This window comes from Vidua macroura, chromosome 7, assembly GCF_024509145.1.
Source record: "Vidua macroura isolate BioBank_ID:100142 chromosome 7, ASM2450914v1, whole genome shotgun sequence".
Lineage (NCBI taxonomy): Eukaryota > Metazoa > Chordata > Aves > Passeriformes > Viduidae > Vidua > Vidua macroura.
The window spans coordinates 26,266,314-26,291,958 of NC_071577.1; the positions used below are offsets into that span (position 1 = coordinate 26,266,314).

Here is a 25,645-nt window from a genome sequence, read left to right on the forward strand (position 1 = left end):
GTCCTAAGAAAGGGAAGGTTCACCTAGCATTCCTCTAGCAGGGCTGGGATTTATCAACATAACAACAAGATGAATCAAGATAATAAGAAGCAGAATTCTCCAAGGGTACTTTCAGTGTATCTTAGAAAAGTACTGTTTTGAAATAGTTGCAGCTTTACAAAGAGAACTACTCCTATAGGAGACAACAATATAGGTACACAAATAATGCCTTTTGCTTCTTTTTTTTTTAGTCAGCAGACAGCAACATTTCTCACCCCTTACTCAGAACAACCCACTTTGCAAGTAGAAAGATCACTCATCCTACAGACAGATTAAATACTCTGTGTTCAAGATGACAGACATTTAAAAATGTCAAAGAGCGTGTCTTCATCACCTGGCCAGCTGTTGAAGTAAGAGCAGTGATGGTTAACTCTCAGCCTCAAACCCAGAGATAAAGCATTTCCTCCAGCTGCCCAGTCACAGCATCTGCAGTCACTAATGAAAAGCAGCTCTCCACCCAGCACAATTGTACACACAGCCTGTGGGGCATTTCCATGACGACACCAGCTGCAAATGGAACAATCAAACCTTTCAATGCAGGAAAAAATACCTAATGTTACCAGGTTGATCTTACAGCACAAACATTTTTCTCATCTGCCTTGCAAGACAGGTATTTTTGTCAGTGTCTGGTATCTGCACAGAGCCAAGCACATCAGCTCCAAAGAACGTTAGCTACTGGCCTCCAGGAGCTAAATGTAAGCCTTCAGTTTGCCACCTTTTCTACAGACTGCAGCTGTAAAACACAGTTAAGTGGGAGATGGAATGCTAAAATAGAGAAAGTAGCAAAAGCTTGTGAATCGCAACTTAGAACAACTTATTATTTAAACAGTTCAGTCCAGAATCAGTTTCTTACAAAACAAGAGCAAAAGTATGCCTGTGTCCCCTTTTCCTCATTCACCTGTAGAAATCAGTCAAGTCTTGAAGAAAACACACACCCATCCACCCCATCTCCCTGAGAAGTCAGGGTTAATCCCTAGCAGTCAGCACAAGCTTCACCCTCCACTGACAGAAGAAGAACATGCCATGGAGAAGGTCCTAATATTCAGCACAAGTCCAGAGATGAGTGTGCAGAGGCAGACGTGCCTAAAAGGCAATGCACACTTACTGGCACCCAGCTACATTACTTAGCTTCAAGGCGGTAACCTCCTCTTTTCCCTCCTCTTCTCCACCTTCACAAAGCATCAAGATCTGTTTGGATCTTTTTTCCTCATGGCCAAACGGAATACCCAAGAGCCAGTCTGTGAGTGATCCAAGTAATGGCCCTATTTGCCAATGAACAAACTCTAGAAATACAGACTTTTGGAAATGGAAAACTGCAGCTGCTGATGAGTTGCTTTTCTCAAGAGTTCTGCCCTGGGGACAGACAACCATTATCTGCTTTTTAAACAAAACAACTGTGGAAGCTGACATGCTGAAACACAGCAGAATGATACTTGCCCATGTCCATTCAGTCATCAACAAAACCAGGACTGCAAACCCTGCAGGCTGCCAGGTGTGTGCTGCACATCTGTCACACTGTCAGACTGCCTTCTCATCCTTTGAGATGAAGATACAGAGATACAGAAAACTTCAAATCTTTTATTTTCAAAAAATAAAAAAAAATAATACATGATGGCTTTTGGTTTTTCTTTTTTAATTTAAAAAAATATCTCTTAGCTGCCATCTTTAGCTGTCACCTTTTACACTTCCTCAATGCGCCGCTTTTTTTTGGGACTCGCTGAACATGTCTCTGCTTCTCTGTCTTGCAAGGCACTGCCAGAGTCAAACTCACAGCCAGCATCAGCTGCCTCCAAAAACAAAACATCATCAGCGTCATCTCTGCTCTCGGAGAAGGTCTTTTGGAAAAGGTCATAGATAGTCTTCTGCTTTGGATCTGGCTAAGGAAACAAAAGAGAACAGGATGTTATGCAAAACATAGTGAGCAAAATCAGAGGACACTCCCTTTACACAGTGCACATGTGTAGATCATACCTTACATGATACATACCCGTATGTATCTCATACATGATACACACCTACATGTATCTCATACATTATATACTCAAAGACATATATATATGACATGGATGCTAACAGGTCTCCTTGCAAGTAGCAGGCTTGGACTTCTGTGGAGAGTCCAAGCCAAGGTGTGTATCCTGGGAGGAGCTGAACAATCTGGTCTGTGGCATTAAAGGCAGAACAGGTGTAAGGCCACCTGTGCCAATCTAGATGTGTACACAAGCCAAAGCCCATTCAGCCTCTCCCAGGGACCACCAATATTCTTTCAGGTCAATTACCTTAGGACAGTAATTAGTTGACTCAGCTGTTTCAGAGAAATTGGTTTCTGAAAGACCAGCTTCACCCAGCACTTTGATCTTCTCCTGAATCATTGGCCTAGGAGTGATAAATGGATATTACTGAAAGGAAAAAATCAAGGACAGTGCTTCATTTACTATGTGTAGATTAAAAAAGGATACAACTGGAAATAAAGATGGCTTTTCTACCAAACTTTGTTGGTTCCTTGACCTGTCCTGCTCTTGGTTATAATCACTGTATACTGTCTTAAGGTATCAATCAATTAAATTAGTAACAATTAGAGGATTTTGGGCTATAAACATTTGGAGAACACATACGTCCAATAGAGAAACTAGATGACTGAGACAACACCAGTGGTATGAAGTCAGACCAAAAAGATGCAGCTAAAAGTCTCCAAGGCAAGCAATGGTAAACCCCAACAACAGATACAGCAGCATTTCAAGGATAATTCCCAATGTACAGCAGGAGGAAGAATCCATCACTGGCCCAAGAGGCTGAGAGGTCCCGGCCACACCTGCACACTGGACACTGAAAGATGCCAATGCCACAGCACAGTTAGTGCATTTACCAAGTAGCCTTGTCCTCTTGTTCTTTTTCTTGTCTTTAAAAAGATGCCACTGTCCTTTCAAGAGCCGTATTTCTTCCCCATTAAGCACTAATGACTACACAGACAGCATTTCACAAATAAAGGCAGAATTACTGTCATTAACTTTCCATGAAATTTGGGTGATGCATCAGTTTCCAGATCCTTGCATTGTAGGGTTATAATTACTTGCCATCATGATATTCTGGAAACTGCACAAGTTCACTTAGTTCATTCATTCCTTTAAACAAGGTAATAAAGATGTAATTTTGGACTTTAAATTAAGCAGCTGGTGAATAATTTCTTGTCATCATTTGCAGGTCATCTCCCTTGCAGCACTAAAGATTCCTCAGATCCTGCCTACCCCAAATGTCAGATTCCCCAGCCCTAAGAACTACTGTCCACTGGTAACTCTCACTGGAGCCAAAAAGCCTCATACCACAACTATCCAGACGTGGGTCAATAGCACCTTTTTAATCTATTTGAAGGGCTCACTGAAGAGCAAGAGGAAGGCAACAGTGCAGTCCTCCTCCACAGCTCCCAGTCCAAGCACACAGCAGCCAGCTCCTCAGAACTGATCTACAATACACTGAACCATGTCCAGTGTCTGCTGACTTTCTTTGAGTCTCAGCACTTTACAGTACTCTAGCACAGGAATGTTCTGGGCTGGTATGTGAGACAATTCCTCCTCCTTACAGAGAGACTGAAGGTTTTAGATGCATCAGCTCTCCCAGAATTTCTCTTGAGAGCCCTTTCTTTGTCAGGTAACTGCTTTTATTCCTCCTGCTTGTCAGCCACTCAGTCATGCCCACTGCAGCCAGGCCATGTCACCAGCTTGCAGCAGCCCTGGCAGATATTGATCCTCCCCCCACAGGCCGTGGAAATCAGCACTAGCACTAACCCCTCACACCACATATGTTACAAACAGTGTAAACACGTGTCAGGAGAACCAAAGCGTCTTTCTCACTTCTTACCATAAGTAGTCATCTGCTGTGCCTTTAGCCACCAGGTAGTGAACATTAACAGAGCTGGTCTGGCCAATTCGGTGTGCCCGATCTTCTGCTTGGATCAAAATCTTAATGTAAAAACATCACAAAAAGTGAAAACTACAACATCTGAGAAACAGTGTAAGCACCAGAGAACAGAGGATCTCATTTCTTCTGCTTAGCAACTCTTTCTTATCTGGATCCTGTTAAGACCTGTATTCTCAGAGTAAGCCAAAAAGTAATCTGGTACTCCCAGTTCCCAAAAGGCACTCAACAGTTTTCCAAAGTAGAGGGTCAGCACTGATGATGGACCTTTTCAGGTGTTGGCTGGGCAAACCTTTAAGAGCTTTGTCAAATAAAGACAGAAGCGTGTTTCCCTTTTGTGCCACCTTCCTCTGCCTGCAAGCTGTGTAAACCAGCCTCACATGTTCAAGCCCAGGCACCTGTGGTTGCAGAGCCAGCAGACATCAGAAAGAGACAAACCCTAGAGAAAGCTGCCTGCCCATTACATCTCTTAATCAGCAACGTTTCTGCTCTCCAGGGAACATCCCACCCCTGTCCCCTCCAGGACACTGACCCCTGGGTTCCAGAAGAGCTCTGCAAACACCACCAGATCTGCAGCAGACAATGTCAGGCCCATGTTTGCAGCAGTGAGGGAAAGGACAGCCACAGCCTGTTTCTCTGAGAACTGGAACTTCTGGCACAGAGACTGCCGCTCAGCTGAAGATGTGGAGCCATCGATGCGAATGTGCTCAACGTGCTGTGAAAAGGCAGAAGGTGATGTTTAGAGACCTGGTGCCCCCTTTCTTGTATACTCCCTCCATGTTTTAGTGGATCCCACGTCCAGTACTGCCACTGAGCAAAGTCACCAGTGCCACTGTGGGTTATAGTCCAGAATGTTATCTTAAATCATTCTTCACACTGCTCCAGCATGACCCAGCAGGCTTTAGGAGTATCAATGGATATCTCACATGAAAAGTTAGACAAACAAGAGAAGTCAAGAGAAATGACTGGCAGGTCTATCAACTCTCCCTACAGTATCTTAGTTCAAAAATGTAAAAGCACCACAGAGGTAAAAGCAGGCAGAGATGGTGGGCTTGGGTAGTCTCATTCTCCCTTTGAGGAAAGCCTGGAGAACAACAGCCACACAGGGTAACATAAGAATTCACAAGCTCCAGGGCAGACAGTGGAATTAAAGACCATTAAATACAATAAAAGCCGTTCAGCTAATACAAAGTGCATGCTGTGAGGCATTCACCCTGACAGCTCAGCTCCTTCGGTGAAGGGCACACTCAGAAGCACAGCAAGTAGAAATCATCTCTGTCATTAACTGTCCTAAACTATCTGACCAGCCATAAATCCAGGGGTCTGTTCAACAGCTTTGAAGCTGGAACAGTGATAAAGTTAAGCCAAATCAGTCAGTCACTTACTTTCTTCTTCAGCTCTGCAGCTACTGCATCCAGCATTATCTTGTGATGAGCAAACACCAGGAATTTATTATTCCCACTTTCCAGTAACTCCAGGATGTATTCTCTACATGAAAAAGGAAAAACACCAAAACACTATAAAATTACGCGCTGAGAGAATACAGACTTTGCTCACAACAAATTTTGAAGATACTGCCCATCTATACACAAACACTAGGAAACAGGCTAGCATAAAAAGCCGCAGTAAAGTGCAAGCAGCAAGTCAAGTCTTCTATAGATTAAAATACAGAAAGGAAAATTCCCTCAGTTTTTCTTCACCACAGGCAGACAGCTGCCTACATTTTACTTGGGTGTCAAAGAGAATCAGTTTATTATATCCTACTTTGAATATGACATCCCACGCCAATCAACTGAAGGTCATCTATACTTAATTACAATCTCACTCACCCATCTTGTATTTTGAACTTCTGTACAATCACAATACACTAATCTGTATGCAGTTAAACTTCCTGAGTTTATTTGGGATTGTTTTTATATCAGAAGAAAACACCTCTAAACACAATGTTCAGAAAAAAATACCTTTTCTTGCAAGGGTTCCTACTGACAATTTATTCCAGCTTAAATATCTAAATTTGTCAGCTATTTCTAGGAGTTATCCACATGCATAAGAATGCATGCTAATGGCCAATGAGAGGCAACAAGGCTCCTTTTAAGTGACTTAAATGAAAACATCTAGCTTTTCCCATGGACTAGCAGCACAACTATAGAACCCATTTCTATGTAGTAACTTGTATTACAATCAGGTTAACTGGAGCCTGAGGAACACTTATAAGCCCATACAGATGATGTAATTTTTTCTTTGGAACAGCAAAGTTGTTGAGAAGATCAGGAATACCAAGACCTTTGCTAAAGTCAGCACATCCAGGTCAGCAGCAACTGTCACAAAGGACCAAGAAGGATTTCCAGTACTGTATTAAGATAGCAGATAACTTCGCAGGGTTCATAATATTCAGATATCCATTACATGACAGTATTATTTTGACAAAGAAATCTGGGAGAGAAGTGGGGCTGCAGTATTTGAAAACAAATATCAAAGCAAACATTCAGAGTAGTAAGCCAACCAACACATCACAATCATTTTATATCTCATTCCCACATTCTATTTAACAAATGGCAAGTCATTTCAGTGGAAGCAATGGAGGATAAGGGGTCATTAAGGGTAAGACACAGAAATGCTGATGATCAGAGGACAGTATCATTAGTTAGATGGTACTGTACCTTAGCAGATTGTAGTAACTGATATTTTAGATTCTACTAAACCCCAGGAAAAAATGGACTACTTCCTACTAGAGAGTCAAATAAACAGCACTTTATGGTTTTATATTCAGTTTGCACTTGTAACTGAAATAAAAACACACAAGTCTTGTAACTGTTCACTAACATAAAAGGAAGAAACTCTTCTACAGAAATGAATGTTGGGACTATGAAGTACAGTTCTGTGCCAAACAAGCAAATTTTGCAGCAAGGTCTGTGACTGTGAAATCACACAGTGCACATCAGTAGGTCCTTACATTCAGAGAGCTGTGGAAAGTAAACCATTTTCACATTACCATATTACTTATTAGAAAGTTATGCTATGACCTAAAGCAACTCCTTTGCAGTTCCAGCAAAAAGGCTAAGGATGAAAGTGCACAGAAAGAAATTACTTCTAGGGAAAAGAGAGTTAAAAGCACACATGTGGCACAAAAATTTTACTACTGAGGTCCCATGTGAGCTCTGTGGAAGAGCCAAGAACTTCAGTAGGAGCTGTGAGATTCTTAAAGCACAGTACAACTAAAGCTAAGCCCATCTCATAAGCTTTTTGGTTCAGGATTCCTGCTGCAGCAGAGCTGCAGCATTTGTTTTCTCAAATTCTGTTGATGCTTTTAGTTTCATTATTTCCCTGCTCCTTAAATTGAAAAAGGGTCCAGACCAGGGTATTTGATCCAAGTCTGAAACACAAAGTCATTTTAAACAGTTTAGATTTGTATCTGGAATGAAACCAGAAGACTTATTCAGCCAAAGAACCCCAAGAGAAGAAAATGTTTAGTGCCTTGTAATTACAATCAAGTTTTTCTAGGCTGACTTGAGGCTATGCTTCATGTCTCTGCACTGTTATCTCTAAGGCACTATCTCCCTCTTCTCAGCAGAAAACCACATTTTACTGGGCAAGAATGAAGCAGTGACACGGAGCTTACATGACTGAGCGGATTTTAGCTTCTGCTGTTCTGCTGAAGTAGACAAGAAGGGCTTCCTTCTCCTGTTGTTTCTGTAGAAGGAAGAGACAGACAAATTTGAGTCTCAAAAATGCCTTTTCTCCTTCTTGCTTACAGATCTGGTATTTCTGCTGCTGCCAATAAACACTTTGCTAGGAAAAAATCAGCCTAAAAAAGCACAACAATAGAGGCCTGGAGGGGGGAAGTCTCCTACTCGCCATTAGGTACAGCAGATACACAGCCCAGACACCTCCCTCCCTACCTCCCACTCAACTCCTACGAGTTGGATGACAAGTGTATCACAAATGCAGTTGTAGTTGAGAAAGCGTGTCCCAACTAAAATGGCAAGGAAAAACCCCTAAGTTCTTACAGAACTGTATTAGCAACCTACGAGCCTAGAACATGCATTTTCCACCCATACAAGGAAAACAAGCAAGAAAAGCAAAAATAAACCCTTCACATTTTTGGCTACTGCTCTGTTCACAACACAACTCAAATAAGCCTGTTTTTGTAGGGTGGATGAGATTGCAAGGCTGGACAGGAGAGTAAGTAGAGAGGCAAGAGATGTGAAAGACAATTAGAAATTACTAACAAGAGAAAAAAAAAGAGAGGAAATGGTATTTCACACAAAGGGACAAAGTAGACAACTTAGATCAAAAGCAAATCAAGCTGAACTAGTTTTGATTGTGCTGTACACTCATTTAAAACTGTGGCTTCACATAAGGTGTGGCTCTGACCTGTGGAACTCAGGGTACTGCTTTTTCACGAAAAAGTTTTTTAAATTAAAAGTACGTGAAATAGCAGTGGCTCATCGTGAAAATAAGTTTCTGACTTACACTTTCATATCCTTTGGCCATCTTCTTTGCTTCAGCTGCCAAGGCAGCTTTGGTCTTTGCACTAACACCTTCAGGAGCCACCACAACCATTTTGCGTTGCTTTGCTGGAAGCTGGGAAAGCACATCTGATTTCAGGCGTCGGATCATGATGGATTCTTCCAGCAAAATTTTCAGTTCAGTTAAGTTGGATGATCCAGAGTAATCCCAACCCCATGGCATCTGGGAAAGATCAAAGCAGTTATCAGTATCAAACCTGTAAGGGACTGCTCTGCATACAATCCAAATGCAGAATAAATTTCCAGAGAATCTGGACAAGGCAAAAACTTGATGGTCAGCAGGAGGTTTGACAAAAATGGCAATAAGGTAGAAGCATTCAAACTAATCCACTCAACATGAAAAGGTTACTTACAAGCTTCCCTTCTTCCTAGCTACAAGAGCCCAGGGAGGTGCAGGGAAGAAGACTATGCAGAAAGGTGGCAAGAATCCCTTCTCCAGCCCTGTGCCCTGATATTCACTCTCACACAGCAAGGTGTTGCTGCTTTCCACTTGCAGCTTTGAGCAGGCCAAAAGAATTCACTGCAGTTCTGTGCATGCACATTTATCTCAGCTTTAAGCAGAAACACAGAAAAATATTCTCTAACAGCATGAGGACAAACGTCCTTAACCCAGATGCCTTCACAGAGTTGTTACACTTGTCTGACATGCTAGGTCAGAACTGCCTGTTCTGCACTGTGACCTGACTCCTGCTCTGCTTCCTGGCATACTCTATTTCTGCCATTACTGTGTTTGGCTCAGACTCAAGCAAATCAGAAATAAACTGTGGCCCAAAAGACATTACTCCAAACATTGTCTCTTCAAAGCATGATCACTTCAAAGCTCCTCTGAACAAGCCATTCATTTACTCCTTCTTGAAGCACACCCCTCTGAACTTGGCCTATCCTTCAAGATCCTGTATACAAGCAATATACACCTGTTCAACTAAGCTCAGCTCATCACTTCTCCTACCAGCAACCTCACAGCCTATCTAACCTTAAATATCTATATTGATTTTGTCTTCCCCAAGAGAAAACTGCTACAACACATAAATGGAAGTAAAAGAGAGACTCACTGCATCCTCCATCCTCTCCTAGAATGCATGAGACAAAAAATAAATCATAAGGTTAGTCATGCTACTGACTGTCTTAAGGGGTGGTGCTGCTTGGATGAACAGGAATGAGAACATGCTGTGGGACAGGAAGCGGAGGAATCAAAGAGCTTATAGGCAAGTAAGACCTCTTGGGCATCAAAATGTGAATGTTCCTACTTCAGGTTGAGATAAAACAATCTGCAATCCTATTGCCATTTTGTACTGATGTGAACCATTAACTGACTTCAGATTCTGGTACTTATAGCCATCATTAAACTCATCTGACTTAATCTACTCCTACATAATTATGGCACCATCTGATTAGCTACAGTTGGTTCATTAAAGCAGGAAACAATTCAAACCCTAAACAAATAGCCAGTTTGAATCCTCCAGAATTAAAACTTTGACTCTGACAACAGCCCAGTGGTGCAGGGCTAGAGTTAATAAGCCCACCTGGATCTTAGCCAACCCCTTAAAAGATCAGCATGGGTATCACTGCTCTGCTTCCCTGAAACCGAGTGCAACACAGATGCATCCCTCAGGCCCACAGAAAGCTAGCTCAAGTCTACCTGGGTTTATTAGCTTTAGGCATTCCACATGAAAGCTGACATTGCTGAGCCACAGTCTTTATGCTACCCTTCTGCATTTCTCAGGCTCCGTGGGCCCAGCAGAGGAGATGGACAGAACCAAGAAGGACCCCCCTGGTGCTGTGCCCAGCCTCCAAAGCCCACTGCCCACACTGCCCAGTGCACTGGTAGGTGAGTAGGAAGGACCAACATGATTAGGCTGCTCAGCAAGGCCTGCTGTGGGCTATCTCTTTCCACTTAAAAGCCCATGTTTTCCCACTTTCCACTTCTGTAACAAGCAAGTATACGTATGCTCTATGTTCACATAGCCAAACTGATTTCAGAAGAGCAGCATTCTCATAAGGCAAAGAACAAGGCACAAACAGAGCCCAGATACCATCTACTGTCGTGTTAAAAAGCACATACAGGCAGAGTCCCCACAGCATGTTTAGGTTATATTGCTTATGGTGCTGGAAAGATTTGCATACAAGGAAACATTCTAGCTCTGTGCTGCACCTAGTTAGTTATAAAGAGAAAATTACTTTTGGAATTATTAAAATTTGCTTTAGTATACCCTATTGTGGAAAAGAAAATAAAGGGACATTTATTTTGCCAAAATACACATCTGACTTTGATCCATAACATTCCAGAACACATGCTTCCAACTGTGATTTTCTTACCAAAGTGTTACAGCATCTTACATGAGTCAGTAAACTTATTACAGTGTTAGCAGAAGCTGCCAAACTCTTACAAATTCAGAGCATGTGCTCAGATAGAAATTACTTAATATTTGCCAACATCAGCCAATTTGAAAAATGAATTCACAGCATGTATTTTGGGAAACAGTCTTGGGACATCTTCTAAACAACAGGTGACATTTCACTTGCTGCATTTTTAAAAGTACAGATGCTGCGAGGATGAATTAATAAAAACTTATAAATTTCTGTAACTTTTCTAATCAGATCTGCCAGGTATATGCAATTTTCTGTCATAAAATCTTGAAACAGAAACTAGTCAGACTTTAGTTTTAAATTGAATGGATGAGGTTTGCCAATTTTTCTTTAATCTTATAGTGCAATTGGATTTATTACTAATACTAAAACATTTTTTACGTAACACAACACCCTTCATCCTTACACATCTTCAAAAGCCTTGCAAAGACTCTCTGGTTCTGTGCAATTCTATCTCCACTCATAATGCTGCCAATTTCAGGACAGAAAGCAGAACTTACTTGAGTATTGACAGCAGAAGTACCACAACAGTTCTTCAGAGAGGATGCAACTCCTAACACAGTCTCAGGTTAGAGCTACAGCAACAAATGTCAGGGATACTCTACAGTCATGAAGGAACCAACTACAATCACCTTTTAAATTTTTTCATTCCCAAGTGGATCTATGGCAACCCATATTCAGCAGTCCCATCTTTTTCTCTAATGCTATCTACATCTCTTCATTTCCAGCAGCCCTACTTCTCCAAACAACCAAATTCCTCCCAGGTTCATGCTATCATTTACTGACATTAACTGTAACAAAATGTCCCAGGTGAGCATGGAGAAGACCAACAATGTTCAATTGTCCAGGAGAGGCAGGTCAAACATAGAAAGAAAATTGTATTAGAAATCCTGAAAGCTTTTGAAGGGAAGCTGATATAGACTGTGACCTCCATGCTGAGTTTCACTGAAGGTTAAAAAGTCATTTACACTGTAACAACCTGGATCCTGTAAAACAATTTTATTTCTTTTATCCAAGGTTCATCTGCCTCATAATTGAAATGACAGCTACTTGTGCAGGACTTTACCCTTAACAGGGCTTATCAAACTCCAAACCTACTTAGACTCATATTCATATGCTGCAAATGAACTTTCCTTTTTGCTGCATAAAACCAAGAAGATTAAACTCTATCTCTTCATTTCCCTCTAGGAACCATTCTGAAAGGAATGCTCAGAAAGGAATCTTTCCGTTTTAAAGATAATGAAGCTTACCAGAAGATGTGGCCTCTCCCTCCATATGATTCCTACTATGGATGGAGACACAGGACTGACGCTCTGTGATTCTGCATGCTAATGGCCTTTCTCTAATAAATGGCATCAGCACTTGACTACCAAAGCCAATTAAGTGCTCCTCTGACTTGCACACTTGGACATACACAGAACAGCACTACACTGGCTATGAAAGCAAGTGGGCATTCAGATCTAGGAAAAAGGGGATTCAAGAATTTTATGTGAGACTGCAGTAAGAATCTTCTTGGTGGAAACTTGGTATATGTTAGCTACCCCAAACAGAAAAGAAAACAAACATAAGAGCCCTACAAATAGCTGTAACTATATTTATGGCATACACTGATGATGTTCAGCTCTTCAGTATGTATTTTTGAACACTGAAATGGTCATTTGATGTTTCCAACCACTTTGCTGAACACTCCAAATTAGAGCTATAGGGAAATTTGAGTCCTTCTTTTGTGTCTATGCAAACCAGCACAGAAGATCCTAGAGCCTCTGTGTACAAGAAGCAGCAGCAACAGCTCTTCTCTTAGCAGTGTGTGTTCCAATACACACAACTGCCCTAGGGATGGCAAATCCAAGTACAGGTGAGTTGCCCATACCTTGGCAGCAAGGCAGACATTTGCTATTGTGGCTGCAAATGTTGGCTTCGTGCAAAGCCAAATTCTTGCAGTGGTTGGACTCAGTAACTCTGTGGAAACAACTGCTGAGCAGCTGGGAGAGGAGTTATTTTCAAAATATGCTGAGGATTGCATCCATCTCCTAAATTAGAAGAGGGTGGAATACAAAGATATAGTCTGCAAGTCTTCAATTTTTTACTTACCTGGAGGTATAAAATCCAAAATCCCAAGCAACGAAGTCCTTTATCAAACAGTGACTAAGACTAGAAACTAGGGTTTTTTGTTTGCTCTTTTTTATTTTTCTAAAATCAATTAGCCCAAATCTGCAGCTGCTTAAAGGCCCCTTAGCTACTCTGACCCTTTTAAAAACTGGGGGGGGGGGGGGGGCAAGATCTGATAAGAATAGGCTCCTTTCACCAGTTATGACCACATTTGTTTGGGGATTTTTTCCCCCATTTTTATTTCCATGGCTTTCAAGGCAAGAAACACTACTGCCTTCATGTCTCAGGCCCACCACTGCAGCACCTATATCTCCTCAGTTTACAAACTTTCAAAATGTTCCAGAGAAACTTTCTCAAAAAAGATGTAATATCGTGCAGAAAGAAGAAGGACGGAAAAGCCTCCACATTTTGAAAAAAATCAGTGCTGTTTGCAGAGTCCCAGTTTGCCACTTTCCCAGGGAAGTACCTTCCTGGCATCACAGTAGCGCAGCCCGAAGGAGTGGAACTGTGGGAAGAAGGTCGGCTGCACAGCGGCGATCTGCGTGTAGAGCTCCGCAGGACGCGACACGGCCGGTGTTCCCGAAAGCAGGATCACTCTCTTGGCAGCCTGGGAAAACCAAGCAGGGCATCATTACCATACAGCTTACAACAGAGCAGAACTTAGGAAGTCACCACAGTCCTGAAAGAAAATCCCAGACCCTCCGTTCAAGTACCCTAAACAGAAAAGTGCTTCACCTTCACAGGTACTTTCAGCTATCACTGCCTGAAGACATTCAAGCACAGTACTTCAAACTTCCAGGGAGTAGGACAAGCCACACAGTTTCTTAATACCCATCCACTTGCTCTAAGAGAAGGGTACATCCATTTTTACTACACTACTTTCTGAATCAGCATTTACCCACTAGACACATCTTATGCATGGCTTAACTTTTCACTTGGCACCAGCTATCACAGGAGAATGACACACCCTCACAGGTACATCCCCACCTCCAAAATAAATTCTCTCATAATAAACCTGCCACAGCAAGACATAAGCAGGCTGTCTTTCTCAAAAAAGCAGAAGAGATACAAAGAAGAAGGATTTTTTTCTTACTTCTTTGTTAATTTTTTTTTAAATTATATTAGCAAGGAGAAAAAAATGAAGCTCTCTGATGCTAGAAGATCTGACAGCCAATGGTGAATGTAGGCCCATCTGGCTGGATGCTAGAACATGAGAGAATAAATACAAATCATGTAAGAAGATTGCAAAATGTATTGTAGGGGAGACAGGAAGAGGACAGAAAGCCTGCATCTAAAGTAGGTGCTCTCAAGAAGAAGGGGCAAAAATTACTCTATAGACATTAAAGTCTCCAAGATACACTTCTACCTTCATACTGCCACTATTACCTAATTCTATTATTAGATAAAAGCTATGAATTTCTACAGCTGTAAATTCACATACTGTAGTTAAATTACACGTGCCTTTCAATTTCCTACATGGTTTATTGCAGGTTCATTAAAATAACAAAGAGATTGTTGAGTGACATCTGTTCCAACAGCTCATTCACATTTAAATGAAAAAGAAAATTTAATTCTTTTATCATTTCACTGAGATCAACAAGTCACCAAGATCTATTCAGCTGTTTCATCCACTTACCAATCAAACCTGGTGGAAAAAGAGTTCCGGAAATTAATTCAAGACTCTATCAGCTATTTATATATAGGTTGTGATCAAGGTGGGGCTTGCCTTCCCCAATAATCCCTGCTTAACAGATCAGAGGGAAATGTGATCACCACCAGGATCAGACAATTCCCATGAACAGTTAAAAAAGCAGAATATTACTGAACTAAGTAAGAGGAGAGGTCAAACCTTTGAGGATGTCAGAAGGTGAGAGTTTGCACAAGACAGAGGTGCTAATGCTACTCAAAAGAGGAAGGAGTCACAGAAACCAGAGATAACATATCCCATGAGGAAACTGATCAAGCAGAAATTAGGTCCTTTTTACAAATTAAGGTAACACTAGAGGACAACTGAATAGAACTCAGACAATATCTGACATCTAGCAGAAACCTTTGAGGAAGAAACTCACACTACCCTGAGAAATCTGATAAAAAGCAAGAGAAGCAAGTCCCACAAGTGCAAGAAACCTCCAAATTAAACTTGTTCCTCATGGACCAACAGAAAGTAACTGCCAGAAAAAAGGAAACATGAAGGCATGGGATGACAGACATCTCATGTAAGAAAACTCTGGATCAAGCTAAAGCAAGAACACACTCAAAAGAGACCAGGGACATAATAAATGCAACATAAACCCAACTGTGTTGAAAGTGTTTATGCCGTTCTCAAGGCTCTCTCTTCTCAGACAGTGTTTCCTGGGAGCTGCATAGGATGAGGCTGGAACTAATTCCCCAGTAGTCAAAACAATTATTCAGGCTCCTTCCCCAGTCCCTAAATAGGTGTCAAAAGAGAGGATGAAGAAGTTACAGGTTATTTGAATTCTAAACTTGTCCAGCTGCTGCTTTGTTGTGTGTAACTTATTTCTGAACAGAAAGGGTATTCAAACACTGCAAGCTCTTACCAAGGGCTGTGCCATGTCTTCTAATTAACCATTTAAAGCAAACTGAAAGGTAAGCAATAAAAACAACAACAAAACCAACCAACCAAACCCCAAAAGACACTAACTCTACAAGAGCTGTGAAGAACTTCAGAAATTAATTCCAGAAAATTTCATGGAACATAGGTGGTCTAACTCATTATCTCAAAGGTCCCTTTCAGTTTTAAAACCTGTGACAGATGGAGCTCAAGAAAGAACAGAAGGAAAAAAAGCCCCTAGGACGACAAATTTCCAAGTGTTGAAGGCTGACTTAAATTCTGGATGAAAGAAATGGCTTTGATTCCCATTTCTTTTTCTAGTGGCAACTCATTTTGAATAGATGCCAATAAAGATTTGCTCCTGCAGAGAAGCCTCTACTGATCACTGCTTAATTCTTGTTTCCTGCTGAATCTTCTGTGCTGCCAAGAGTGAGCACATAGCCTCTTTCTTCAAAGGTCTGTAACAATAATATGGAACAACACCACAGAAAATAAGATTGCAGGGGCCAGAAAGGACTTTCTAACAAAATCAGATCTTGTAATCAATTGATACTTATTTCCACACAGATGAACTAGCATTAGCTGCTCAGTTGCATTTAGGCATTGAGCTCACGGAACTGGTGGAGACCTGGTCTGCAGCTCTCATTTACTAAGTAGCCTAAGACAAATGTGGCTTTGTAGCATTACAAAATACACCAGCAAGAATTAATTCCACAGCTGTAAAAACATTTACAAAGTCACTTTTGAAAGTCAAAGAATAATTTATGAAATGATGGCACTTACTCTAGAGGTCAAGTCCCAGCAACCAATGATTCAAAGGGAGTGGAGTGGTTATGTGACAGACAAATAACTGACCACACGAAGAGCCTCATTAACATACAATGACTGTCTCTGTGTTAAATGGATTTCCCAGCAGGAGCTCTGCCATATGCTATCAGACTGACATACTTTTAAAAATAAGTGTGGCTGGTTCTGGCTGTACATTTACTCGTGTCCCCAGTTTTTGCTTACTGTGTCATTTTAAACTGCTTAGCTTAAGAACAGCTTATTCTGCAAAATGAAAAGTCTGAGAGGGACCATAATAAAATAATCACCTGATGAAATAGAAGATGTGGTAAAGGGGAAGAGTAGCAGTTGCTTTCAGGAGTCTGTTTCTCTACTTGGGCAAGAGATCAGGCTCTGCATTTCATAAAATAAAATTATTTAAAAAATATATAAATACTTTTTCTATTGTTAACCGACATCTAGACAGACAATGTGTATCAAACAGCAGTGATAAGCTATGACTGAAACAAATTAAACAGCCTTTCTATTCCAAGAAGGAAAAAAAATTGGAAGGTAAGAGCAGATCTGAAGATGAAGCCGAGGGCCCACAGCTTCTTCAGTTTCAAGATGAAGTTCCTTCTCTCAGCAGGCGACAATAAGGAAAGGTTTATTTATCTAATCCATACAGATATGCAGAACCCAAAGACAGCTGCTGTTTATTTCCCGACAGAAATAGAAATTTTTGTGTTCCCTCCTCACCTTCTACCTTCAGTATGGACCTGTTTTTCTCTCCACTATTTTGAAGTTGCTCTATGGCAACAAGCATAAAAGGTTTAGATTCCAGCTACACAGTGTATTTGGACTCCCATAACAAAACCAAAGACCCTTAACCCTGCAAACATCAGGATGTGTATACTGGAACGGCAGCTCAATGGGAACAATCAAATTAGTAATATTATCCATGTGTTGGAGAGCAATGCTCATAGAGACCACAAAGACCATAAGAACATTTAATGCCACTGGAATTTTTTATTAGATAGTACCTTTTATTTATCAGTTCCCAGTGCAGTTCTTCACTACTTACTGTCATGCTTCCAAAAAACTCATCCATTTTCCATTGGGACCTTCCCTAGTTTCCATGCCTTGCAGTATTCCATGCAATTACAGAAGAATTAAAGACCATGCAGCACCTTGGCAGGTCAAAAAAACAGTAGAATCCTTTCCACTCTGGTACCCAAGAGATCCCACTACAGATCAGTGAAAAATTTTTGTTTTGTTTGTTTCTTCTCCATCCACATCCCTGAGGCTTTGCTGGTTTAAGGATATTGGAAGTATGTATACTCCCTCTCCTATGTTTATGTCTCTGAGCCAGTCTAATCTTAGAAGAAAAAACCGGAATGCTTACAAGAAATGTAACACTATTGACACTTTCTGCCTCTGAGGAAGCAGATCCAGGGCAGAGGTGAAGGGAACAACCAGTAATGTCAGTATGCCTAGGAAAACTTAGTCCCAAACATGAAACTACAGAAAACAGCAAGATGGCAAGTAGGTCCTATTACCAATTGACACAGCTTTGAATTAGGGGGAAGGACATGCCAGGCCTAACAAGGCCTTTTGGTGACTCAACTACAGCCCAACAGTATGAAGCTATTCTCACTTTGATGTGCATGGAAACAAGACACAAAGACCACTTTGAACACAGCAGCCTCTAGCCCCTGAGTACAGTGAAAGCTGCTGCAGCTGGAGACAAATCTCAGGCAGCTGCCGGCAAGACCTGCTGGTGTGAAAGCTGGCTGACTTTGAAAGCAGCATTTTTGCCACATGACCAAACATCAAAGGACTGTTTTCTACTACAGCTTTCAATCCATCCTTCTCCATAATTCTGCAGGATGCACACAGACTGTGTGCAAACTCTACCACCTCCTTTCACTTAGGCAGACAAAGCATTCTCCCTCTTCTACAAGTCTGCACACCCAAAGTTTGCACATCCACTGGAACATGAAGGGAATAAGATATATGGCCTAAACATCTTGCTGCTGCTGTTTCACTCTATCTTACTGCTCATGCAATTTTAAGTTCCTCTCAAAGTTCTGTCCACTAACAGTAAATTTTGCATAACGTGTCTATATATTTACTCTAAACTAATGACAACCTGGGGTAAGCCATGGGGCAGCAGGCACAGCCACTGCATACATGCAGCCATTACAAAATTCCTTCCTCTGTCTCAAGTAAAACTCTTCTGAATCTCTGCCAGGGTAGCAGCTAAGTATGTCAGAAAAGATACTGAATGCTGCACACACAAAATTTGCAGCTTTTGTTACTATTAAAAAGATGTCTAAAAATCCCCAAGTGGCAAACTTAGGTGACATGTTTAATACATGGCTTTGCTTGACAATTCCACACCACACGTGCTCTGCAATTTCTACAAGAGAACAGGAAAAGATGAATTATGACTGAGTGGCTAAAAACACCACTTCATTTTGAAAACAGGTCAATATCAGACATAAAAACTAAAATAAGGCTTTAAATGCTGTAACAATGAGATAAAGATTTGAGAGGTGGAGATTCAGTTTGGCTATCTAACAAGACAAATTAGAAACTAAAATCCAAGGTATGTCATCTCTATTATCAATGCACCAATTTAATCCAATTATTGTGCAGTTCTGTATAAACACTTGCAACAACTTTTGTATTTAATTTATTATTCAAATGGAGATGTCAAAAGAGCAGATTCTATCACGATAAAAGAAATTAAGTATGGATAGAACTGAAAAACACTTCTGTCTCCAAAACATTTTAACTTAACTTAGATCTGCTCAGCATCATTATGGATTCATAAGTCTTTGTAGCACGTAAGGACCAAGGATCACATTTCTTAAGTAGGTTTCTTTTTTTTTGGTCCCTAAAACTCAGTTCAAGCTTTTATGCTTTAGGGCACTGAGATCGTCATAGGAAATAGCAGCAACTATGGCAATTTCATATAGTTTAAAGCAGTATTACGCTAACATTAGAAGTGGCAATGCTCAGAAGGTAGACAAAGGCATGCATTAGCTCCAGGGGCTCTGGTTACAGCACTGGCACAGCTGCACACTGTAACCGTAAGGTAGGGACTGGGGTACCAGAAGCAGTTTACCTCTCAAGGACTTGCCTACAGCTACACCTTTTTCTGTTTTCTTCTAAGAGCCCTACTGCTACGCAAATCCTTTTAACGTAGAGAAGGCAAGAACATTATCCTCAGCAGCATGTTTAGCCACACCTCTTATTCAGTAATTTCAGGGTATCATGTAAAACAATGAAAATACTCCCATTTCTACCCCACTGTCTAATTACTATAAGTATCACATAGTATAGTTGCTAGATTTAGTATTTAAGTGATGAAAGCTCCTGATATTTTGGCAGTTCTTTCAAATACAAAAATATTGGTGTGATGTGTTGTGCCAGAAGTGACCACAGCATCACTCACTAGGCACTGAAGACACAGCTGCCAAAGGGGATTGTTTTAGAGCAAAATGCCTATGTTGGAAAGCAAGGAGAGAGGAAAAATGGCTATTACAGCAAATACTTCAGAAATTTTAGTCAGCAACCAGGCAAACAGAATTTACCTGAACATCTAACACAAAACATCTGGTACTGCATGCTCATTGCAGGTGAGATAATGCACAATATGAATATGAAACTCTTAATGCTTTCAGAAGACTGAAATTCAGTTACAGCAGCATCAGTTCTCAATTCTTTAAGACCAGTGATGTGACAGCCTAAAACTGTAAATTCTCAGGAAGTGCATACAGGCAATTAACCTCTGCCTAACAGCTACCATCTTTCACTCTCATATCTTCCAGCCTGCAAATAATTTTGACAAGCTGATCCTTACAAAGCTTCAAATAGCAAAGGATGAGGCTGTTTTTTTGAGCATTTTGCTCAAAATGAGGGCGAATTTGTTATTTTCCACAATTTTCAGACATACACCCTAATTACTGTTTTTCAAACTGCTCACAGAATTGGACCTCCTACTTAAGCTTCCAAACATTAAAAGCCTGAAGTGATTTGAAAACCAAAGAGAAGACACGAGTCAGGCTTTTAAGGAGAACAACCAAGTTATTCAAGGACAACCATCTTCACCAAGCCATTAAGAATCTTGCATATTAAAGGTGGTTGCTATAAAGCCATCACAGATCAGATCTTCTCTTTATATATACTGTTGGTGAATTGAAGAGGAAGTGCATCTACCTTCTTCCAATGTAAGGACCCTGCAGTGTCTAGAAACTACCCATAACTTTAATCTGTATCAGTTAGAGGCTACCAGGGCGAGTTTGATTCTTTCATCCCAGGACAACAGGCAAACATTAGAAGTTACATTTCTCCTGGTATTTTATAATTGACCATTGCCTCCCTTCTGTGAGCCACTTGTCCCACTAACCTCACATTGTGCCATTTCCCAGTAGTTCTGTACATGTAACCAGCAGCAATGCTCCTAAGCCCCGGCCACACAAATACATTGTAAGCCTGCAGTAACAGCCTAGAACCCTAAAACCAGGGAAGGGCCCTAGGCAATGCCATTCTGACATGCAGCAACAATTTGTGTGCCAAGAAGTAACTGATAATGATTATTTTCATCTAACAAGCTATTTTGACACCACTCTCCCTGAATACATTCAGTAAGTTCTGACATTCCCTTTTCCCTGTCATCACAGAACTCATCAGTGGCAGTACCACAATTATACTGAGCTTAGAAGTTGTTTTGTTAGGTTTTACCATCTAATATTTGTATGGAAACAAGTGGTAAAGCCAAATTTCAGTCTTGGATCTAGAATATTACTTCAAATTCCCCTTACACACCTAAAGAATTCAGCTGCGGGCTCCTAAACCTGGTAAGTGGAGCAACACTGCCCCAGGAGCCTGAGGTTAGCAGTCAGAGAGCTTTGGCACCCAGCTTACACACCTTGAGTAGAGGCATGGCAGCTTGGCAGCGTGCAGTTTTTGTGTTCTTCAGGAAATGAGATTCATCCTGAAACAAAACAAGCATGAAAGCAAAGTCAGTTCAGATCCATAGTCCAAATGCAGGTCACGGAACAAATTCCCAGTATTCTCAGTTATCTAGTATTACAGGCCTTTCATTCAGGATATTTCAGGCATTGGGATAGTTACATAAAATTCTAAACAAAAAGACAGGATGCAGAGTAGTAGGCTTCCTGCACTCAAACCTTCAGCTGAAAGCAAACAGAACAAAAATCAAACATTGTAGGCATGAATCATAAATGAGCACCAAAAAAAAAAGTGAGTAGAGGGGGCTGGAGAGGGAAGGAGAAAGAGGAGTATTATTTCCATAACTGATACTCATTTGCCCTTATGTGTCTTTTAAATGCAGCAAACATAGGAGGCCTATACAGTGCCAGTTGCCTTAATAAGGGGTTAATGCAAATGATAAGGAAAAAAGAAATCTAATTAAGATCCAACTGTTCTGCTGATAGGGCTCACCAGGTGGGTAATAGTCTCCTACTTCAGACCCTCAAATGGGCTTCACTTCTACTGCAATAGTAAGGCAGAATTTAAGGCACAAAAAGCTGTTGGCACCCTCCAAGGGTATATTCTCATCTTTCCATGTGTGAAGAAACAAGCATGTAAAGACAATGTAACTGCTTAGCCTCTCAAACACAGCCTTCTACCTCCTAAATAACAAATAAGCTACATTAATTTTCCCAGTCACCAAAAGAAGAGCAGAAGAAAAAGCAGGAAAGCTCAGCAAGCAGTAAGACTACTCTCGTCTGTAAAAAACTACCAAGGGTCCAAATTTGAACATATAAACACAAAGAAAAAACATCCGCCAGTTCAGGGCTGGTTAAAAGTTCCAAGGCAGTAGTCTCAAGCCTACAAATATAATAATCTGCATTTCCACCTTGACAGAATGTTTAGTCAGAGTGTGTGTAGGAGACAAAAATAAAAATGAAAATTATCAGTTCCCCCATGAGTAGCTTGGTCTCCAAAGAACTCCACCTATTACCACATTCCCATCTGATGCTGAGAAACAGAAAAATTAATATGTTCCAGTTGTCATGATCTTTGAGCAGGTGTGTGTATGCTGAAAACTAGACTGAGAACATCAAATACTCATAGTAAGCCTCATATACACTTTTGCTCTCTATTGAGCCAAGCTGGATTTGAAACACTAGATGTTTTCAATTTTTAGTAACTGAAATCCAGAAAAATGCCATGTACTGTGGCTCTGTAAAAAGATAAAAACTGGAATTTGCAGTAATTTATGAAAGAAATGATACAAATGATCAAAGAAGGCTTAATGCAGATTGTCAGTGGAGCACAAGCTAAGGAAGATTTTTTTTTTTATGCTTTACCCACATACTTGATGTTGAAAGGTTATCTGGTTTACTGGATAAACACTAACACCACCCTGAAGTCCAAGACTTAAAAAGATACAATTCCATGACTACTGTATTGACACACCACATTAAACACTTTTCTCTCCTGCAGAGGACATGACCAAGCACAATGAAATCAGAGAGGCACCATAACCAGTAAAAGGGAAAACACAGCCTTAGGAATCACAAAGGAATTGAACTCCACTAGTTATTTCAAAATGTTTCAGAGAAACCTCCTGTTTGTACTCATGAAGACAGTTGAGATCACAGCCACAAGTGCAAGATACTCTCAGTCCTAAATAAGGCCAGTTTCACACTTCTTTGCTGTACAAAGGCTACCCCATTTGCAGCATACAATTGACTTGAAAATTTTCATGTACCACTTACAACAATAACTACTTGGAATGTGGTCTTAAGTTGCTTGTCCATCCTGCTGAGGAGATCAAAACTGATGATGTTGATCAAGCTTCCTGTTAGGTTGTCTTTCCCACTCACTATGACATTGGTGCTTCCTGGACTCAAGGATGGAAGCCATCTGTGAAATGCCTGGAGGAAGAGGAAAGAAATTAATTGCATTCTGGTGCTTATCTTCTTTGTCAAGATCCCAAAGCACTACACAGAACATCCTCATGAATACTTAGAACATGGACCCCCCCCATCCACCATTAGACATCACTTTGGAGAACAGTAAGGGTAAGCAGCCTTCCCATGGTAAGCAACCTCCCTGGTAAGGGGAGCATCAAGAACAGAACTCAGGCTACAAGGCAATATCTATTTTACACAGCAAGGGAAGTTCAAACCCTATTCCTTCTTACTGGAAAAAAAAAAAAAAAAAACAAAAAAAAAAAAACAAAAAAAAAAAAAAACCAACAAACAAAAGAAAAACAAACCAACCCCAGTAATACCCCAAAAACCCAAACAAAAATCTGATCTTTGGTGGAAATACACATGACCTCCTGAGAAAGGTACCTGCTATGCTCAGAGCCAGTGACCACTGCTTACAGGGAAATTTAGTTTTCCCACTCAACAGGAAACCTATAGTTGTGAAACACAGACTTCTAAGCAGTAAACATCTATGATTATAGCAATGTTTACTCCATGGTGAGGGTGAAGTACAACTCATCCAGATGAACAAAACTCTTCCACTACCTCCTCTTCTTAAAAACTCCACCAAAAAAAAAAAAAAAAACAAAACCAAAAAACAAAACCAAAATGAAAAGATCAAGTTGACAACACACCAGCTGCTCTATGACAGCAGCTGAAATTCATGTGGTAATTGTCATTCAATCAACCTCTTGAAATGCTCCACACACCAGAGCAAGATATCCTCCCCCAAACCCATCTGTTAGCCAGACCTCCCACCATTTCCCTTGTAATTCTGTCCCCAGTGACACCAAGCTCTCTGCAACATTTGAGTTCTGCTGATGTTGCTCTGCAGAAAACTGTCTGGGCCCATCAGGATCTGGTCCCTAAAGAAATGTAACCAAATGGTGATGGGAAATGGCATCTCTGTGTCTAGGAGCTTTGCCTGTTGAAATCCCCCAACCACAATCATTCCTCTCCACTGTTCAGCAACCTCATGCAGCAGCAGGAGGAGCTCAAAGTGAGCTTCTCACTTTTCTCAGTATGTCAAAGTAACAATGAACTATCCTTCTCCACTGACTGAAAGCACCACCAAACGAGTGAATGTGCAGGCAAGGTTAGATACCAACCAAAAAATATGTGCTCGACACCATGTCAAAATTTAAGACAAAGGTGGCAGCAAAAGAAAAGTACCTGGAAACTTACTGTACTGCCCTCTCCTTTTATAAAGGCATGTGACTAATTTACACCATAAAATTGATCCTGAATTTTCACAGGGTGCAGACCTTAGTCCACAAGAAGTGCTATGAAACTACCCTGTTAATTATTTAAGTTTCAATGCTGAATTCTAAATGCATGTGGGTGCAACACTTCTGACCCAAGAGTACCTTGCTCCTTCCCATGACACCTTGACTATAAAGTCACTCAGTGGCCTGAGCACAGAAAGCCAAAACAGAACACTGATATCGCTAAGATGAAGAAAATTTCTGCTGATTTGGTACCAGAGACATCACAAAAGCTTGTACCATTACAGTACAACACACCTGTACAAGAATGAATTGAGCAGATTACAGACTATAATAAATTTCAGCTACTGAATTTCTGAGACACATTTTTCTTCTGTATCCATCACATGTTCACAAAATCAACCAGATCTCTAAAGCAAATGTCCTAATGAAACATCTCCCACAAGAACCTCCTGGACAGTTGGGAGTAGGGGAAGGAAGAAATGAAGCACTCAAATTAAAAAAAAAAAAACAAAAACCAAAAAAAACCCAACAAAACAACAAGACCAAAATGCCTCATATTTCTTAAATCTCCTGAAGCAGAATGTAGAAGTTTATTTATAGTTGGCCAATACTTCAGGAAACCTAGGCCCAAATTGTTCCTGGTAAATATCCCACAGAAGCGATGGATTCAGGTTAGGTGCTGTCCTACAGGTCTATAGACCTTGAGATTTCAAGTATGACGATCATCACTCCCTTTCTCACTAAAAAAACTTTATCTTCTTTTCACCCTGCATTTTGTTGCACTACTGGATATTAAGACACACATCAAGATGCTCTAACAACCTGGTTATAGCAAAAAACAGTAAATCCAAATCAATACTTTTCTCATCAATGCCATACTCCAGGAAAAGCTAAACTCCCACCTCCTCCTTCTCTGGAAAGAATTTACTGATCTAAGAGCTCTGGCTCACCTTTTTCTCCCACAGTGAACATTTCACTAGCCTATGGCAACCCAACAGCCTCAGTGTACAAACTATGGCAGTGATTTATTTCAAGACACATTTCTCAACCATACAAGCTTTTTTGGGCTTTGACCAACATTGATAGAGGACTCAGAGGAGTCAGCAGCATACACTGGACAGGCCAAAAGACATATTATGACAAACACTTAAT

General features: G+C 40.7%; 1 protein-coding gene across 5 annotated transcripts in view; it reads right to left on the reverse strand.

The window, feature by feature from the left end:
* Positions 1-1,597: 1,597 nt before the first annotated feature.
* SMARCAL1 (SWI/SNF related, matrix associated, actin dependent regulator of chromatin, subfamily a like 1) overlaps positions 1,598-25,645 on the reverse strand; it is a 35,131-nt gene continuing 11,083 nt past the window's right edge. For 4 of the 5 annotated variants that reach the window (XM_053982065.1, XM_053982064.1, XM_053982063.1 and 1 more), the window contains 10 exons: positions 23,049-23,207; positions 21,230-21,295; positions 13,420-13,560; positions 8,422-8,640; positions 7,568-7,638; positions 5,334-5,436; positions 4,481-4,663; positions 3,892-3,992; positions 2,316-2,412; positions 1,598-1,912 (listed from right to left, as the gene is read on the reverse strand). In XM_053982065.1, coding sequence (XP_053838040.1) covers positions 1,712-1,912; positions 2,316-2,412; positions 3,892-3,992; positions 4,481-4,663; positions 5,334-5,436; positions 7,568-7,638; positions 8,422-8,640; positions 13,420-13,560; positions 21,230-21,295; positions 23,049-23,207 — 1,341 coding nt within the window. In that variant the 3' untranslated portion in view covers positions 1,598-1,711. Of the gene's footprint in view, positions 1,917-2,315; positions 2,413-3,891; positions 3,993-4,480; positions 4,664-5,333; positions 5,437-7,567; positions 7,639-8,421; positions 8,641-13,419; positions 13,561-21,229; positions 21,296-23,048; positions 23,208-25,645 lie in introns of all 5 variants that reach the window. The other variant, XM_053982062.1, reaches the window with a different exon arrangement.